This window comes from Podarcis pityusensis (genome assembly GCF_964106645.2).
Source record: "Podarcis pityusensis genome assembly, chromosome: 15".
NCBI classification, from domain to species: Eukaryota; Metazoa; Chordata; class Lepidosauria; order Squamata; family Lacertidae; genus Podarcis; species Podarcis pityusensis.
Window position 1 is genome coordinate 21,824,839 of NC_138040.1, and position 19,024 is coordinate 21,843,862.

General features: G+C 43.2%; 1 protein-coding gene across 11 annotated transcripts in view; it reads right to left on the minus strand.

Moving 5' to 3' along the window:
- GRAMD1B (GRAM domain containing 1B) overlaps positions 1 to 19,024 on the minus strand; it is a 212,758-nt gene that overhangs the window by 73,367 nt on the left and 120,367 nt on the right. Inside the window, exon 1 of one of the 11 annotated variants that reach the window (XM_080983444.1) lies at positions 14,858 to 14,990. The exons of 8 other annotated variants lie outside the window; for them this stretch is intronic. In XM_080983444.1, coding sequence (XP_080839570.1) covers positions 14,858 to 14,901 — 44 coding nt within the window. In that variant the 5' untranslated portion in view covers positions 14,902 to 14,990. Of the gene's footprint in view, positions 1 to 13,573; positions 13,596 to 14,857; positions 14,991 to 19,024 lie in introns of those variants that run through there. 2 more of the 11 variants (XM_080983438.1, XM_080983436.1) reach the window with 2 other exon arrangements.

Genomic DNA, 19,024 nt, shown 5'->3' on the forward strand with positions numbered 1-19,024 from the left:
TTCAGGCTTCAAAGGTATTATTTCAGATCCTTCTCTAAGTGACATTTTGCTTTCCCCAGTCGCCATCCTGCATCCAAAGATTTCAAAAGGTTGCAGTGGGAGCCACGCTAGTCACAAAACGCACCTGGCGCCTGGCTAATTTCTAACACTGGGAGTGCCCAATAGAGCTGAGCCTCCAGCAAAGCTGGTGAAATGAGCCCTGCTTCCTATCTCTCTCATTGAAGCAGTCTGATGGAATGGCTGTCCCCAGGTGACAGATGAGGAGCGAGGAGGCCTGATGGAGCGGGATGCTAGACCTGATGCACAGGGTGTTGTACTCAAAGGTTCATATTTCCCCCCGAAATTTAAAAATGCACACATTTCTTCTACTGAGGTCTGAAATGTGGCTTGGTATCTCACTTTGCCGAGGGCATTCTCAAGATTGGTCCAAAAGACAGCCTCAAGTGTCAAGCAAGCCTTTGGAACAGGAAGAATATGACACCCACCTTGACCTCCTGGGGTAAGGTGGGCTGCATATGAAATGTATGAAGATTTCAGCTTGTTACCATGCATGAATTTGCAGCCACTGGTAAAGGAACCATGATGCTTCAGAACTGCTGGAAGAAAATGCAAACAAAAACTCTGCAGGATTTGCTAGCTGGTGAGCCCTGAGTAAAATATCCTCCCTGACCCCAACCAGATCCTCCACGGAAGCAACATCTCTGTCGAAAGAGAAAAGCTCGTCAACCTCTCACCCAACCCCTTGTCTCTTAAGTGAAATGATTTCTGAGGTTTCGCAAGAAAAGCAAGTGGGGAAGAAGATAACTGAGAAATGTTAGCTAGGATTGTACCCAAAAGTAACCTTCAGCTCAGGTCCGGGTTAGTTTGAAGACAAAGGCAGAGTTTGAAGTAGAATTTTAAGAGTTGGCTGCGATGTGGCCTGGGAGGGAAAAAGTGGCAGGATGGTAAAGTCAGCAGCTACCGCTATGGGAGAAGCAAGACCCCCTCAGTGATGTGAACCCCTTTAGCGTAGGCTCAGGCTGTATATGTGTGTAAATAAACCATAGATCATAAAGACACCACAGTCTCTGCTGTGCCTCGTTTCCAAAAGGGAACATGAGCCCTGGGTAAAATGCCTGGAACCCCTGGAATCTCACTCGGGTATCGGACTTATCTGAGAAATGGAGGGTTGCTACCAGAGTAGAAGATGCTCATGGACCAATGAAGTGACTCAATGCAAGGCAGCTTCATACGATTGACGTCCCTCCCAGTCACTTCCCTCAGTTTGCTCTTTCACAAGTAAAATAAAGCCAATGTTTGCGATTGTTTTGTAGCAGGAGATGCTGTGGCTGGCAAACTCGGCTTCACATGGCACAGCAGCAGGAACGGAGTAGATACTATAACAACTGCACTCACTGGTGCTGGAAGGGAAGTAAGGAGAGGCAGCAAAAAGATCTTTCAAGAGCAGAGTGTCAACAACTTTAAGTGGGACACACAAAGAGCCAGTTCTCAGTTAAGAACTTAATCTAGGATTAACAAGAGGTCAGCTACCTCTGCAAGGAGACTGCGCTAAAAGGAACTAATTAGCTATCCTTAACAGAGCAATGCGCACAACACAAGCATATCAAGCAACACCCCCATTTCTAAAACACAGATGTCTACCTGAAGTCCTAGATAAGAAGCTTTAACGATCTAGATCACCGTTTCCCAAATTATGGGAAGATACAGAAAAGAGGGTCATGGCTAGTTAGCATGTTTAAATCACACATTATGCACTGCTTATTTATTCATCTTGAACATTCCAGACACTTACAGCCTGCAAACTCTTATTCCCAAACAATTAGCTGCCAAGGCGAAAAACAACACTTGCAGTCTTCAAAAGTCTCAGTAATATGGATTTAAAAATCACAGAAATTGAAACATCAATACATCATTTTGATTCCATTGTGGTTTAATTACTTTTAAACTATTGTTTCTATACATTTTTCGCTTTCTGTGTTTTATCTGTGTTTGTTTTGATTTAATTTCGGCATTAAGTCCCAGTTCTGGAAGAAAAGGCAGGGTATAAATGAATAAGAGGAGGAGAATGGATAAGGCTCCCCGCACAAAATCACAAGTCAACATGGCGCACAGGGACATCCCAGAAAGTCATTCTGAAGCACCACCAGCAAACCGTTTCAAGCCCAGCAGAGACAGGGAGGAGCAGCATCTATCCTGACAGGCCCTTTTGATTAGGATGTGATTGCACCTTTTGTTTAAAGGAAATATATTTCAGGAGGAGGAACAGGTTTCAAACACTTCCCTGAACCAGGGCAGAGACATTACCATGTTTTGTGCTCAATAAGCATTTTTTGTGATGCCGTTTTACAGGGGAGCCCAGACGACTTGACTTGAAGATAAAGCGAGAGGGCTGAAAGGCTACAGAAGTGCCTCTAAAAATGCAGGATGCCAGCCCCACATTGGCATTACAAGGAAGACGACAGCAAGGCAAGCGCAAACGAAGAGGAATAGCAACAGCAATTAAGTATGTGGGAAGGGGAAGAAAGAGCACTTTCAAATTATAGGTTCGATGGAGAGTTTTATTCTCAGTTTAACACCACCTCAGAATCTCCTTAGCCTCACCTCACTGATTTTACACCCCCACCACCCTGCCAGCTATTTTCCCGTTATCTTGTCAGGAACGCTGCTGATTCATGTTCCATTCCACGGACTGAATCATGCTGATTCATGCACTGTTCTATGCCAGTGTGGTGTGGTAGTTAGATTGTCCAACTAGGACGTGGGAGACAAGGGTTCAAATCCCTGCTTGGCCATGAAGATCATCGAGTGTGACCTTTGTCTAGCAAGAGACATTTTAATCTGCTTTTTTGCTTATCATTTTTTTTTTTATGTTTTCAATAGATTTGGGGGATAATAATTTTATTGCTTTCTTCTTTTTGCAAACCACTTTGAGGGTTTTTAAAAATAATCAAGCGGTATATAAAGTTAAGGAATAAAGGAATAAATCTCAACAAAATTCCTGCTTAGGACTGTGCTGCAGAACGATATACAGTGGTACCTCGGGTTAAGTACTTAATTTGTTCTGGAGGTCAGTTCTTAACCTGAAACTGTTCTTAACCTGAAGCACCACTTTAGCGGCCACTGTGCCCCCAGAGCACGATTTCTGTTCTCATCTTGAAGCAAAGTTCTTAACCTGAAGCACTATTTCTGGGTTAGCGGAGTCTGTAACCTGAAGCGTATGTAACCTGAAGCATATGTAACCCGAGGTACCACTGTATTCTTTCATTCTGTCAAAAGTAAGACCAGCAAAGGCTTCCAAAAGAGGGTGTGCTGGTTGCTGATCTTATAAAATATATGAAAAACACTTGGGGATAGCCTACATTCCTCTGCTCAGAGCAGATGTTGCTAACTGAGGAGGTCGAGAGAACATAATGAAAGCAGAGTGTTGGAACAGTGGGTCCATGTGTGTGCATTTACAGTCATGCTTTTCCAACCATGGCACAGAGAGATTTGGTTTTAAGAGTTATGGGGATGGAATCTGAAACTGACAGGATAGCTGTGCACATTCAGGAGATGTTAAAAGTCGATCCTGCCTCCCAATCTGTCCAAAATAAGAAAAGGGGGCTTTGAAGTACCAGAGAACAGGGTACATTGAACATTGGAGCAAATGCTAATGTCTTCTCCCATTTGTTTCCTCACCAATATGTTTCTCACCAAAAGAGGACACCCAGAGCTGCTTCACACGTTTCTGTTTTCTGTTCTGGTGGAGAATATTCACTGGATGAACACAAATATCCATTTATTTATTTTTTTGCATCTGTGCTCCTGGCAAGCACAACAAGTGTTTCTGGCACTGCTGAAAAACTGCTGCAAATGCCAACATGTATGCGTGCTCTCGACCCGCATGCATGGTGCTTTCTCTGTCAGGCTATAGGTATTTCCCAGAGAACTGAAGTAGTACTATTTCCATCTGCCTAATCCTTCTGACCCCATAAAGGAGAAACAAACACATACAGATTATAATCAATCCAGCCTAAAATATATTGCTTTGTTGCCGCATTTGTATTCTGAAAAGTAAGGAGATGGGAAGATTTCTCCGTCTGATAATGGCTCTGCAGGGCTATATGGCAATTGTCTCTTTCAATCATGCTGCCTTTTCTAGCATCGAAACCGGCTGCCCAGTGAAGGGGAGAAAATGCACCAACTGTCCCTTTAAAACACACTTGATTCTATACAATATGGGCTTTTCATTAACCCTTGCTATTTGTCCAGCGATAATCACAAAAAAATGGTAGAACATCCTGTCGTTCCTTCAGTCAGCTCAGACTTGGCCTCTTGAAGTATTTTGGATGCTGAACAGAATCTACCTTTTAGTGATGCACTTGAGAGGGTTGCAACCAGAGCTTAGGCCCATGGGCATTACTCATACTAATTTCGATGGATCCACTCTGAGTAGAATTGAGTTGGCTACAACTCATAACTTCCCATTACCCTTTTCCGGCTTCTAAGTAAGGACTTAGGCTACATTCATATTACACACCCCAAGCACTATGATAACACTTTCAATAGTCATTATCCCACCCCCACCCCAAAGAATCCTGGGACCTGTCGTTTGTTAAGTGTGCTGAGAGTTGCTGAGAGGTGTGCTGAGAATTGCCTTCCCAGAGCTACAATTCCCAGAATGGTATAACAACCAATTCCTCTCTTCCCAGGGAACTCTGGGCACTGTAGCTGAGGGAAACAGGGAAGAGAAAGAGCTGAAAGAGAAGAAAGGACATAGGAAAAGGAAGAAGGTGGAAGAGGGATCTCAGAATTGAGAGATGCAAGCCGGTAAGTGCTGACATGATTAATGAAACTGTCAATTTATTGCTCTGCCTATTGTTATTTATTTTATTTATAGGCCTTCCTTCCTCTCCAAGGTGCCTAGGGTGACAAACGGATACACAATTTAAAAACAAATGCATTCTAAAATAGACACTCTAAAAAACAAAAATACCATAAAAAGCATCAAAATGCAATTGCAATTGAAATTCTTCTTCTGTCCAGTGAGCACGGGATTGCCAGGAGCAGTATCCTTCAGCTACCAAATGCCTAGGTAAACAGGGGTGTTTTCCTCCTGCAGGCTAATAAGGATGGAGACAGGTGCACCTCACTGGGAAGGGCATTCCACAACCAGGGAACCACAATTAAAAAGGTCCCGTCACAGGTTAACCCTGCCCCTCCTGACTTTCTAACTCCCGATTCACTGCCCTGGCCTTCACCCTAACAGCACGAAGGGGCACCAGCCACCACCACAGATTCACAGGCAGGAATCTCTGTAGATTACCAGCAACAGAGGTAGATCTAAGGTAGATCTGTGCTGAGCAAGCAGAGCATTCTGAAGGCAAGTGTATTTCTACTCCACAAGTAGAAAGAGCACATCAGTCGAGGAAAGCGATTAAGGCACTGGTCTTAAATGGATGCTGCTGTAATGTACACAACAAGTGCAAGGGCCTCCCCACTCACCCCCAAAGTTGAGCACAAGTGTCTAGCCAAATTCTTGATGGCTAGATTTGCATTCTGCTAAAAACAGTAAGCTCAGCCACTGCATGCAAAGCCAACCATGCATTCTTCTATCCACTCATGAATGTTAGTGAGCAAATTTCTGCTCTTCAGTGGCTCAGAGCACTCTCCCTATGACATTCTGTTTGCCCAATCTTTACTCCCAAGGAAGGAGGAGAAGAAGAAAAAGAATCACTAAGCCTTGAATGTCTACACCGCATTTGCAGCTCATCAGCTTTGTTATAAAAGCCAAGTCCTGTGTGGGATTTGATGCCTGCGTTACCCTTGCTGCTACCCACACTGAAGATGGGCGAAAGCTTGCAAGAATTCTCTGTGAAGAGGCACAGATTGCCAAACCATTCTGGAAGCGGCAGCTCTGGAAGAGGAATGAGGGTCACAAAGAACTCTCAGCACCCTTAGCAAATGACAGCTCCCAGAATTCTTTGGGGGAAATCAGGACTGTGGCACCACAGCACTTTACATGCATGGGGAGGTTGTGGCCTCAGACTGAAGCCTATACAAGAAGAGTGCACAAATGTGCAGGCTTCTTGCACTCTGACTGAGTATTGCATTGAAGGCAAATCTCATTGCTGCTGACATTTCATCACACTGCAAGAAGAGCTGTTTGTAGGAGGGCAGGAAGTTACAGACATTCTGGACCGCTTCGTAATTGGTAGGCTAGGAAACAAGGGGGCTGGCAAAGGATTCGAGGAATGCACCCCAACCTGCAGATCCCCAAAACAGAAGAAAGTCAGCGTAGGGCACATTCACACCATACGTTTAAAGCCCTATGATACCACTTTAAACGGCTATGGCTTCCCCCAAAGAATTATGGGAGCCGCAGTTTGTTAAGGGTGCTGTGGGCTGTTAGGAGACCCTGGCTGGATCTAGACACATCAAATAAGTGTTTCGGTTAAGCCCGTTGTAAATTTAAACAGGGAAATCCAGTAGGGGAAAATGGGATTCCACAGCGCCATCTGGTGGCACAATGTTATATTGCATACACAACACATATAAATTGCTTTTTCTACACCAATCTAGCAGTCCCCTTATTCCCCTCACACAGCTGCAATTCCCAGAGTTCCCTATAAAGAGGGATTGTCTGTAGCTCTGGGAAAGGAATAAGAGTTGTTAGAACTCTCAGCACCCTTAACAAACTACAGTTCCCAGGATTCTTTGGGGAAAACCATGGCTGCTCAAAGTGGTATCACAGTACATTAAATGTATGGCGTGAGCATGGTCATACACACTCCTTCTCATCACCTTTATCTTCAAACCACTCCCTTATTCATTGCCATCATTCTCCCACCTACCCCACTACAAAAAAATATAAATAAATCCCCTCTAGCACCATGAACAATGCAAAAGCCTGGCCCTGAGAATATTTTTCAGACTCCTTTCTTTCCACTTTCTATTCCAAGACAGAAAGTTATTCAAGTGGGCAGTTAATATCTCACCAACTTTTCATCACATTTAACATTCAAGCATTGCATTTGTTTCAATAGAGCCTTGTCATCTGAACTGACCTTCACAGCTCCCATTATTTCAGATAAGGTCTCATTGTTTTCAATGGGAATTCTTGCACTTTGTTTTAGCATGTCCGCTCTGCGGTTCTCTGGACAATACATGCTGGGAGGGGTGGTAGTAATGCAATTATTGAGAAGGCGCACGTGATGGCAAAGGGACTCATGCCCTCATGATGAAGAAAAGAGCAGTGCAAAGTGGAAATGACCTTTCCGTGGGAGGGAAGCTTGAATTTACTGGTAGGACTAGTGGGGAATCTCCTCCTACTAAAGCTCTGCCCTTTCAATTTCAATTCACATTTGTTTATTCCATGCTCAGGCACAACTCACAGGATGCAGAAAATGTGCCTGCTTGCCATTCATCTCACCACAAGGGGGCATAATCAGGAAAACAGCACTGCCATGTGAACCTAACAAATCACTTTGTGGTCATTGCATGGGAAAAATCTGTGCGTAGATGGGGCCAAAGTGGTGGCAGATTGCTGATGCAACATTTAAGCGAGCCCTGAACTGTTTTAATGAAAGCCGAGTGTTCTCTCTGCTTGTTTTGAGCTTCCGATTTCCACTTGGACCATTCTAGGGGTGCGCTGCGAGTTATTTGCTCAGCATTTTCTGGTTCAGCAGCCTTTACACTGCAAGACCATGTTTATTTGTTTTCTCCTCTGGGGACAAAGCTGCATGTGGCTGCACAAATTCAGCGGGCCTAGTAAAAATAACAACGTTGGCCTCTCTTCTCACGAGCACCAAAAATCTGGGCTCCGGCAGCAAAGATCCGTCCTGCATTGTTGCCGATCCTCAAACATTTTCACCGTGGATATAAACATTTCCCCTCCTGTTTTTCCTATGAGGAAAGGTTGCAGCATGTGGGATTTTTAGATTAAAGGCTGCAAGGATACTCCTGGCTCAAAAATGGAAACAGCAGGAGCTCCCAACACTGGAAGATTGGCAGGTTAAGATGGTGGAGTACGTAGAGATGGCCAAGTACGTAGAGATGGACAGGGAAGATCCGCAATCAGTGTGACAAATTGTTTCAAAAGGACTGGAACAAATTTATACTTTATATGAAAGAAATTTGTAAACGTCTGAAAACGTTTGTAGGTTTGAACTGAAATGTTTTGTAATGTAAACATAAGGAACTGATTTACCGCTAACAAGGTGAGATATTATAATAAGATAGAAGGTAAACATGTGATTATAGAAATGTGGAGAATATAGAAAGGTGTGTGAAAGTCAGAAAGAGGGAGGGAAGGAGGTTGATGCTCTTACAGAGTAATGTATTAAGTTATAGAATTATGTAACAAAATGTGATTATGATAAAAGTGAAAAATTTAATAAAAATCATTTAAAAAATAAAGGCGACTTGAGGGGTGACATGACCGAAATTATGCATGGTATGGAGAAAGAAGAGAGACAAAACCGTCTCACCGTCTCTCCCTCTCTAGTAACACCAGAACTCCTGGGCATCCAGTGAAGCTGAATGTTGGTTGGAAGGTTTGCGAAAGGTAAATGAAAGTCCTTATGCACACAGCACATAGTTGAACTATGGAACTCACACCCACAGGAGGCAATGCTGGCCACCAACATGGGTGGGTTTAAAAGAGGATTGCACAAATTTATGTCAAAGAGCCACGGTGGCTATGCTCTGCCTCCAGAGTCAGAGGCATTAATAATAGTAATAGTAATAGTAATAGTAATAGTAATAATTTATTATTTATACCTCGCCCATCTGGCTGGGCTTCCCCAGCCACTCTGGGCGGCTGCCAACAAGATATTAAAATACCGTAATGCATCAAACATTAAAAGCATCCCTAAACAGGGCTGCCTTCAGATGTCTTCTAAAAGTCTGGTAGTTGTTGTTCTCTTTGACATCTGGTAGGAGGGAGTTTCACAGGGAGGGCACCACTACCGACAAGGCCCTCTGTCTGGTTCCCTGTAACTTGGCTTCTCGAAGCGAGGGAACCGCCAGAAGGCCCTTGTCGCTGGACCTCTGTGTCCGGGTAGAATGATGGGGGTGGAGACGTTCCTTCAGGTATACTGGGCCGAGGCCATTTAGGGCTTTAAAGGTCAGCACCAACACTTTGAATTGTGCTTGGAAATGTACTGGGAGCCAATGTAGGTCTTTCAAGACCAGTGTTATGTGGTCTTGGCGGCCGCTCCCAGTCACCAGTCTAGCTGCCGCATTCTGGATTAGTTGTAGTTTCCAGGTCACCTTCAAAGGTAGCCCCCCATAGAGTGCATTGCAGCAGTCCAAGCGGAAGATAACCAGACCATGCACCACTCTGGCGAGGCAGTCCACAGGCAGGTAGGGTCTCAGCCTGCATACCAAATGGAGCTGGTAAACAGCTGCCCTGGACATGGATTTGACCTGTGCCTCTATGGACAGCTGTGAGTCCAGAATGACTCCCAGGCTGAGTACCTGGTCCTTCAGGGGCACAGTTACTCCATTCAGGACCAGGGAGTCCTTCAGACCTGCCCGCCTCCTGTCCCCAAAAACAGTACTTCTGTCTTGTCAAGATTCAACCTCAATCTGTTAGCCACCATCCATCCATTAATGCTTCTGAATATCACTAGCAAACCACAGAAGGGGAGAGTGTTCTTGTGCTTGGGTCCTGCTTGGGGGGTTCCCAGAGACATCTGGTTGGCCACTGTTAGAACAGGATGCTGGACTAGCAGGCTCTTCTTGTGTTCTTATTTGTTTCACCACCAATTCCCTGTAGGAGAGGATTTGCGCCTCTTTTATAAACTTATCTTGGACCATCGGAACTTGCTCCATCAAGTTTGTGTGTGTATGGATACAGCAGGACGGAATGGCCATGAACTGCAAGAGATTCAGCAAAGCTGAAAATGTATACAAGCTACCGTAAGCATATTGACCATTCATTGCATCAGGAAGGAGGTGATAACACAATCTTCCTAACTAGAAGTCCTGTGACATCTTTGTTTAAGGGCCACTTGCATGAGAAGCTGCAAGAATTCCTCGGGGCTGCCCTCTGCATGACTGAACAGCTCTGGGAGCGCCATTTGATCAAAGCTTGTGGTGCAGTTGTAAACAGCTGCAAGCGGTGAGAATTCACTCATCAGCTGAAATAATGCTCACACGTATGAGAAGTGGGCAGAAGGGAAAGCAAGGGGCCTGAACTGGAGGGAAACTCTCTGCCGATATCCCCTACACTTTCACTGAACCAATTCGACACCTGGAAAGGACGGCAAAGCTCAAGCACTGCTGCGAAGTCACCCCAAAACTGCTAGCAGACACACCAGTGCTAATGTTCACGTTTAGGAGTTGCCCTATCAGCCCCAAACACCAGAATATTATGACGCTTGCAGCACACCAGCATCGATGGAATGCAACACTAATAATTATCCTCCTACATTATTTATTTGCTGGGGTATCAAGGCCTTTTCAGTGCTCATTGACTGAAACATAAGCAAAGACTAGCAGTGCTAGATTAAGACTCATTTCACAAACGGTTGATGAGTAGGGGTACATATCTTGCTTCCCCACCCCATACACAGCAGAGGTTCATGCTCAGTGAAGGAAGAGAGTAAGGGGGCAGGAAGAGACACCATCAGGGCCTGGGCCTGTCAGACTGTCCTGTCCTTCCCCATAGGGCCAACGGACACCACCTGCCCTGTCAGAAGGAAGATGGGGGGGCTGGGAGAGTGGGTTGTTTGTCTTTTATTTTTATCTGCTAGTGAGCGGATGAGAGAACTGTAAAACTGTAAGCTGCCTTGGCAAAAAGGGAGCATATTAGTTCCCTAAATATGCCAAGTGGGGATACCATAATAGCTCTTGGGCACTATTTCCTAAAGTACAAGCAAGCAGTCTATATGCAGTGGCAAAAGGCTCCATAGGGAAGAGAACAGCGGAACTCATTCCTGTAGCATACAGTCAAACAGTACAAGAACTGGGATGTTACTATTGATATATAATTTTTTTTTAAAAAAAAACACAAACCACCATATTCCTTTACCTTTCCCATTTCAGCTCTTCAGGAACTAGGACCGGCATAGGAACTAACAAGTGCTAAAGAACTTTGAAGTGCATTAGTTAAGTCAGTGTGGTGTATTGGTTACAGCACTGTTTCTCAAACTTGGGTCCCCAGCTGTTGTTGGACTACAACCCCCATCATTCCTAGCTAGCAGGACCAGTGGTCGGGGATAATGGGAATTGTAGTCCAGCAATAGCTGGGGACCCAAGTTTGAAAAGCACTGGGTTAGAGTGACCTGAGAGACCAGAGTTCAGATCCACACTCAACCAAAAAGCTCACTATGTGACTTTGGACCAGTCACTGCCTCTCAGTCTAACCTGCCTGACAGGGTTGTTATGTGGATTAAATAAGGGGGGAAACCATACTCATCACCTTGAGTGCCTTGGAGAAAAGGTGGTTTAAAGGTAAAGGGACCCCTGACCATTAGGTCCAATCGTGACTGATTCTGGGGTTGCGGCGCTCAGCTTCCAGGTTGTGTGGCCAGCATGACTAAGCCACTTCTGGCGAACCAGAGCAGCGCACGGAAACGCCATTTACCTTCCCTCTGGAGTGGTACCTATTTATCTACTTGCACTTTGAGGCGCTTCCGAACTGCTAGGTTGGCAGGAGCAGGGACCGAGCAATGGGAGCTCACCCCGTCGCAGAGATTCAAACTGCTGACCTTCTGATCAGCAAGTCCTATGCTCTGTGGTTTAATCCGCAGCATCACCTGCGTCCCTAAAAGGTGGTTTTTAAATGCAATAAATAAAATAAACTATTTACAGATAGGTAGCCGTGTTGGTCTGCCATAGTCAAAATAAAAAATAAAAAAAATCAGTGTATCTGAAGAAGTGTGCTTGCACACGAAAGCTCATACCAAGAACTAACTTAGTTGGTCTTAAAGGTGCTACTGGAAGGATTTTTTTTATTTTAAAATAAACTATATCAGGCATAGGCAAACTCAGCCCTCCAGATATTTTGGCACTACAACTCCTATCATCCCTAGCTAACAGGACCAGTGGTCAGGGAAGATGGGAATTGTAGTCTCAAAAAACATGTGGAGGGCCGAGTTTGCCTATGCCTGAACTATATGAATGGGCTACTTTAAAACATACCATGAGGGAAGAAGAGGGGTGGGGTGCAAGAATCCCCTTCTGTACCTTCAATCATGTGTCTACTGAAGGAGTGGAGAAGAGGCTGGGATCGTGCCTCAGGACCTTGTCCATGACCTCAACCTCCTCACACCCTCCATGAAGGATGAAAGGAGCATCCATGCACGTACAGATTCATGTAGCCTCTTCCCTGTGACCGGGAACCTGATTGTGCAGATTTATATCTCAGAGCTGACCTCTAATATGCATATATTACACGCACATCACACACACACACTTCAGACTCTGCATACATTATCATCCTTTTATAAAAGGATGCCACACTCACTAAATCTGGCCCTTCAGAATCCAAAACAAAAGCGATTTTATTCTCTTGGGATGCCACCTTAGCACACATGACAAACATCAAATTCAAATCAAATTTATTAACAGGGCAACCAATGCTAATTGCAGCCAAACAGAACCATATGGACATAAACCATATGCAAGGATTATACATAAAAATAAAAACTCGCCCTATACAACAAATAAAACACGTTTATGCATCTAAAATCTTGAGAGAAGCCATATGGCCTTGTCTAAGTTGAGCAGACTTCACGGCAAATTTCAGTGTAATAAACATTACAGACCTGTCCAAACCAAATAACAGATATTTAATATTATGTGAATAATTGAGGTCAGCAACCACTGCTGAAGATTTGTCTAAATATCTGTTTTATACAGTTTGCATATAATGTACGGCGTCCTCTACTCAGGGGCTACCACATATGCCAAAAGGGCCGATCTCTGGCAATTTTCTTAAATCTCCCTTCCTTCTGAGTGGTGTAGTGGTTAAGAGCGGTAGGCTCGTAATCTGGTGAACCGGGTTCGCTTCCCCGCTCCTCCACATGCAGCTGCTGGGTGACCTTGGGCTAGTCACACTTCTCTGAAGTCTCTCAGCCTCACTCACCTCACGGAGTGTTTGTTGTGGGGGAGGAAGGGAAAGGAGAATGTTAGCCGCTTTGAGACTCCTTCGGGTAGTGATAAAGTAGGATATCAAATCCAAATCCAAATCCAAACCTTCCCCCATGTCCAGTTTGCCCCTGTTCATATTGGAGGCAGAGCTTTAAGTGGCTGGAAGGACCCATAAGGCCTCAGTCCACCTCCAGCTAGTACTGAAGTAAGTTCCTTGCTTGGAACTTTCCATGGTGCTTTTTTGCCTACTAAACCCTTCCTCAACCCCACTGGAAATCAGGGATGATGAACCTGTGGCCCTAGCTCCCATCATCCCTCACCAGCTTGACCAGTGTCAATGATGGGAGTTGTAGTTCAACATCTGAAGAGTCACCTGATGTCCACTCATGTTCCTAAGTGTTTTCCCAGGCTCTCAAATTAACACAAGGTGGTTCTCAAAGAAGATGTTAACCACTCCCTGGGGGCAGTTAGAAACTCAGATATACAGTCGTACCTTGGTTTTCGAACAGCCTAGTTCTCAAACGTTTTGGCTCCCGAATGATCGAAACCCAGAAGTGACAGTTCCGGTTTTTGAACGTTCTTTTGGAAGCCAAACGTTCGATGAGGCTTCCGTGGCTTCCGATTGGCTGCAGGAGCTTTGGAAGTCAAACGGACTTCCAGAACAAATTCCATTCGACTTCCAAGGTACAACTGTATAAGCTAGGGGCCAACTGTCTCCTTTAACCAAGGTTACAGTTGCCAAAATGGAATGTCTAGTTGCCATTTTGGGGCAAAACAGCTCTGAAGTCCTATTTTTCAAACGATGTACTAACTGTGATTGATTATCAGTTACAGATCTGCCTAGTTCATATGACAACCTTGAGCTAGGTTAAGAACTTTGAGAACTTAAAGAAGAAAAGTCACTTCATCCAGGAACAGTCCACATATATATTAGCCTATTCCTACCTCTTTTTCTTAATGGTGATATGGATCATTCATAATAATTTAAGAATATTCTTCACAACTGTGAGCAGGGCAGTAGGATTGGGTAAGTGAAGACAAGCTTCAACAATTAGCTATAGCGTTGTTCATTGCTCCTGCACAGAAAAAGCATTTTGGTTCCTGAAATTCATTCTGTTTGTGCAGATAAAATATAACTGATAAAATTCTACAGGATGTGGTATTAGTGTGTGAAAACATTCAAGTTCCAATGATGCCTAGGCATGCATCTCTAGATGGTGGAGATGTCAGGCACCAGCCCGGCCAATAGGTGCAAAATGTTCCTGGCACTTGGCTAATTTCAAACACTGCCCCGGGGGGGGGGGGTAATGGGATCACCTAGGGGGAGCTAAGAGGCAAATGGGTGGCAGTTGGCTGCTGGGCGTATAAATGACTATTAGACTTTGAAAAGCTGGTATCACTGGATAAAGTTCATCAGTTTTGTGGAATTAATTAATGTAAATAGTTTTAACTGAATTTTGAATAAATGTACAATTAATTGTTACAGTTCTGAATTTTATTGTGCTATTGTCTTCCTTAGTGGATCGTTCAAACAACTATCCCGAATAATGCTTTTTATACAGTAGGGGGGCAGAGGGGATGAGCATATGGAACCAAGCAGGCTGTGTGGCCTGAAAAAAGTTGAGAACTACTGAATTAACACAGTGTTCATTTGGTTTAAAGCTTGACATGCCACTTTTCAGCTTTCTGCTTTTGAGGTCCGTCACAGCAATAAAGGTAAAGGAACTACGATATGTAAGAAGAAGCAGAATCAATGTCCGGATTTCAAATGCCTTACCTGGCACCTGATCGCTCATAGTGATGGCCCAAGGCATTCCACATACAGAAAGGATCTTTCCCCCAGGTACTTACCCACCTGTGTTAAGAGCCTCAAAAGATTATCTTGGATAATATGAGCTCAGTACATCAAGCAAGTTTGGCAACTGGATAACTTTCGGCCTCTTTACGTCACAGACATGGCATCAAGAAGTGTTGGGGGGACAATCAACGACACTGGTCACTGTTTTGTTTAAAAGGTGATGGAAAGCGAAACCTCATGGCTGAAAGGAGAGCCTTACCTGAGCTCCAACTGCCACAGTCCAACTGAAAGGAGCCTCACTCCCCACAAACAGAAAGGAACCCTCAGCAGCCACTTGGGCTACGCTTTCCACAAGATTCCTTGCACAGGAAAGGTCAATCACATCCGTCAAATAACCAAAAAGCTGAAGTGCAGAGCTGTCAGTTTTCTCAAGGAGGAATTCACTGCCTCCCCCAAGAAGGTCATTGTTACCCAGTGTACAGTACAATTTACCCTTCCTGCTAATAATGCTTACCCAAAACACTCAAACACAAACACCTGCCAGCAGTGATCTAATTACAGAGAGTTAAGGTCTAATTTCAATATGAGCTCCTCAACCTTTTCTCCCAAAATTCTATGATTATTACTATTGACAGGGTTTCAAGGAGGCTTACAGATAAAACAGGAACAGCTGAAAACGTAGGGAAGGACCACTAAGAAACAATTAAACATTAATAGAATTAAAACTATGTATAAATATAAAAGATCTAATTACACTCTGGATACTGAATCATGATTCACACACATCAGTTGTGCTAAAGAAAGCCAGGAGTTAGCATCGTGACTAGCAGAAGAGACCTGAAATCTAATATTTAATTTAACCCTTTCCCAACTATGCAAAACCAAAGGGATTCTTCCCATGAGATTCCCGTCTCTAAAGATTTGTACCAACGGTTTTCAAATGATCAAACAAAACTTGGAGTATACTTTAATATAAAACAGTCATGGAATAAGCATTTTAAATAAATAAAACTAGCTGGTAGCTGGAATCCAAGTTCCTTGTGGATAAAACGATGATTACTATCTGTGGATACCTCAACAGCACAAGCCATCAAATTCCAAATCTATTGGTATTCTTTTCCAGCAGGAACTTGGGAGTTCCATGATGATGATGATGATGAAATCTGCATACCACCCTATACCCGTAGATATTAGGGTGGTTCACAATATTTACCATTCAAAAAATCCTATGCAGTCAAATGAACAACCAACATTATGAGGAATATAATCAATAGCAGATTTCTAATACCATAAGAAAAAAAATGCTGTGAAGATTAGTAAATTGTTTTAACAGTCCCATGTAGTAACCCACCCAACACGTAAGAATAGCCTGTTGGATCAGGCCAATGGCCCATCTAGTCCAACACCCTGTTCTCACAATGGCCAGCCAGTTGGACACCTACAAGCAGGATTCAGGCACCAGAGCACTCTCCCCTTCTGTGGCTCCCAGAATGTGGTATTCAGAAGCATTATTGCTCTGTCTTGAATCTTCCAACGTTCAGCTTCGACATTCCCACATGTACAAAGAACCAGGAATAAGAATTAAATGGCCAAGGATAACAAGACCAAGATTCCTGCATTGCAGGGGGTTGGACTAGATGACCCTTGTGGTCCCTTCCAAGTCTACGATTCTATGATTCTAAAGATGGAAAGTGGATTGTTCCTCTTCTACAAAAGGTGGACTACTTTACCGCACTTAAAGGGGGCATCAGAGTGTTTCTATGCTGAAAAATCTCAGAAGGCACTTTCAAAACCCTTTTTGTTTGGCTGTGATGTTTGCTATCACTACGGACAGTATGAGTTGCAAATACAAGCAGGATAAAATACTTTTTTATTTTAAAAAAAACCTTACATAAACCAGAGCAAGGAGCATTGTTTTATAAACCTTATTTATACTTTTCAATCAAGAGAAGAATTACAGAATGAGTAAATGTTATTTTTAAAACAAAAAAATGGAAAGACTCTACTTAATTACCACCTGTAAGTTCCATGCTCCCTCAGTGCTGAAAGTATCATATAAAAAGGGTTTTCTTGCTTTATCTACACAGCAACCCTCCAAGGTAGATGAAGTCACTACTTTGTCCCAAGATCATTCAGTTTCATAGTTGAGCAGAAATTCACTTCTGTTTTCATAATATATACCCACCAAGCTCAATCTGTTTATTGTTGTTTTTTAAAGCAAAAAGCAAAAACTTTTCAGTCTAGTTTAAAATGCATACTCCCTGGAAAAATCAATGCTGCACTATAACACTTTCAGATAACTTGAAGCATTCAGCAAAAATGAAGCCCCCCCCCCCCAAGTTGCTGGAAAACAACACAAGCATGGAAAGCATATATTTTTCCATTAAGGTTGTGCAGGAAAATCCCCGGTGCGTTGCATTCCATCATCACCTATTTCCCATCTTCTGAAATCAGAGTGACAACTGAGCCTCCTTACTGAATAAGATCATAAGATCATAATGGCTTCTTCTACTGCAAAGTAGAAAAAGCAAGAAGGCAGAAAACACTAGAAATATAGAAAGAAAGAAAGAAAGAAAGAAAGAAAGAAAGAAAGAAAGAAAGAAAGAAAGAGCAAGCTTTCCTTCCTAACGTAAACCTCAAGTAGGACAAAAATTATAATGCTTGCTAGAGAGTAGGCTTCGGCAGTGAGGCAGCGCCCTCTAGCATCTTCTGAGCATATTTATCACTAGATGTAAGAGTTGCCCTAAACATACAATCAGCATCGCTCTCTTTTTTCTGAATGCGGAGTGTGAATCTATAAAGTCTGCCATGCACGTACTGTTCCTGCCCAATCCTTCTTAGCCTCTGATCTAGCGGGGGATGGAGCGGAGAGAGAGAGAGAGATTGTAGCCATTCTGCAGCATCAATTACTTTAAATATATGTTTCAACGTGAGCAAATCACACTGTTACATAATTAAGAAGAAATTATTTTTTATGAGTGGGCAGGCAAGCCTGATGCAAACACTACAGTTTTACTATTCACAGACTGTAACACGGAAGCATTGCCAGGAAGCATTGCTAAGCTATTATGCAATACTCCAGCCCCATCCAACACTTCATTCATTCAAGAACATATCAGCACGGTGCTGAAATTGTGTGGGGGTTTTTTGAAAGAGGAAGTTTGAGAGGTAATTGGAATATCATCTACCCGTTGTCTGCATTATGTTATTGCAAGTGCAGCTCCAGCTGTATACTAAGCTTTCTCAATTTGTATTTGCACTCACACACATAATTAAAAATGTGAAATATCTTAAAGGCCTAGTAAGCCAGCCCCCCCCCCCAATTCAAGATGGTTTCTATAACATAAATCTGACTGATCCACTAATACAAACCTAAAGTTTATTCTAAAAAACAACCACTCCAAGTAATTTTAACAAATTTAAGATTTTTTTCCCCCTCTCACCTCCTACTAATGGAAGTATTTCACTCTACAACAGCTTTCTAACTATTTATGCAAGTAGGCATTACTATTAGGCACGATAAAATGGATAATCAATATTTCAGCCACCACCTTACTATAATGACTGCTTATTTGAAGAAAGAACAATTCCTATTTCAGTGGAGTATGTGAACATCTCTCCTACTCAAGTACCAATTACCTATATTGAAGAAAGCACCACAATAAATGCCCTTTACTTTTATAAAGAGGATTTGGAGTGTATAAACACACACAAACTATGTTGACTTTCACTCAACCTCCAAATAATAAGGTTCTATTATTATTATTATTATTATTATTATTATTATTAAAATTTGTACACCGCCCTTCATCCGTAGATTTCAGGCTAGTTCACAAGACAATTTTAAGTATTATCTCAATGCATCTTTATAATGAAACCTCTTCTAGCAAAACTTATGACCTTGGGCCACTCACCATCTTTCAGCCTAACCTACCTCTCAGCGTTGTTGTGAGGATAAAATGGGGGGGGGGGGGGTTAAAATTGTGAGTGCCACCTTGAGCTCCCTGGAGGAAATATGGGATGTAAATGCAACAACAACAACAACAAACCCAAACAATGGCTTATGGTCACAAGTTCTTAGGGGGCGTCTGTAACGCAAGCACAGTACCCCATCACCTTCGGCAACACTTCAAGAAATTCCTGGGA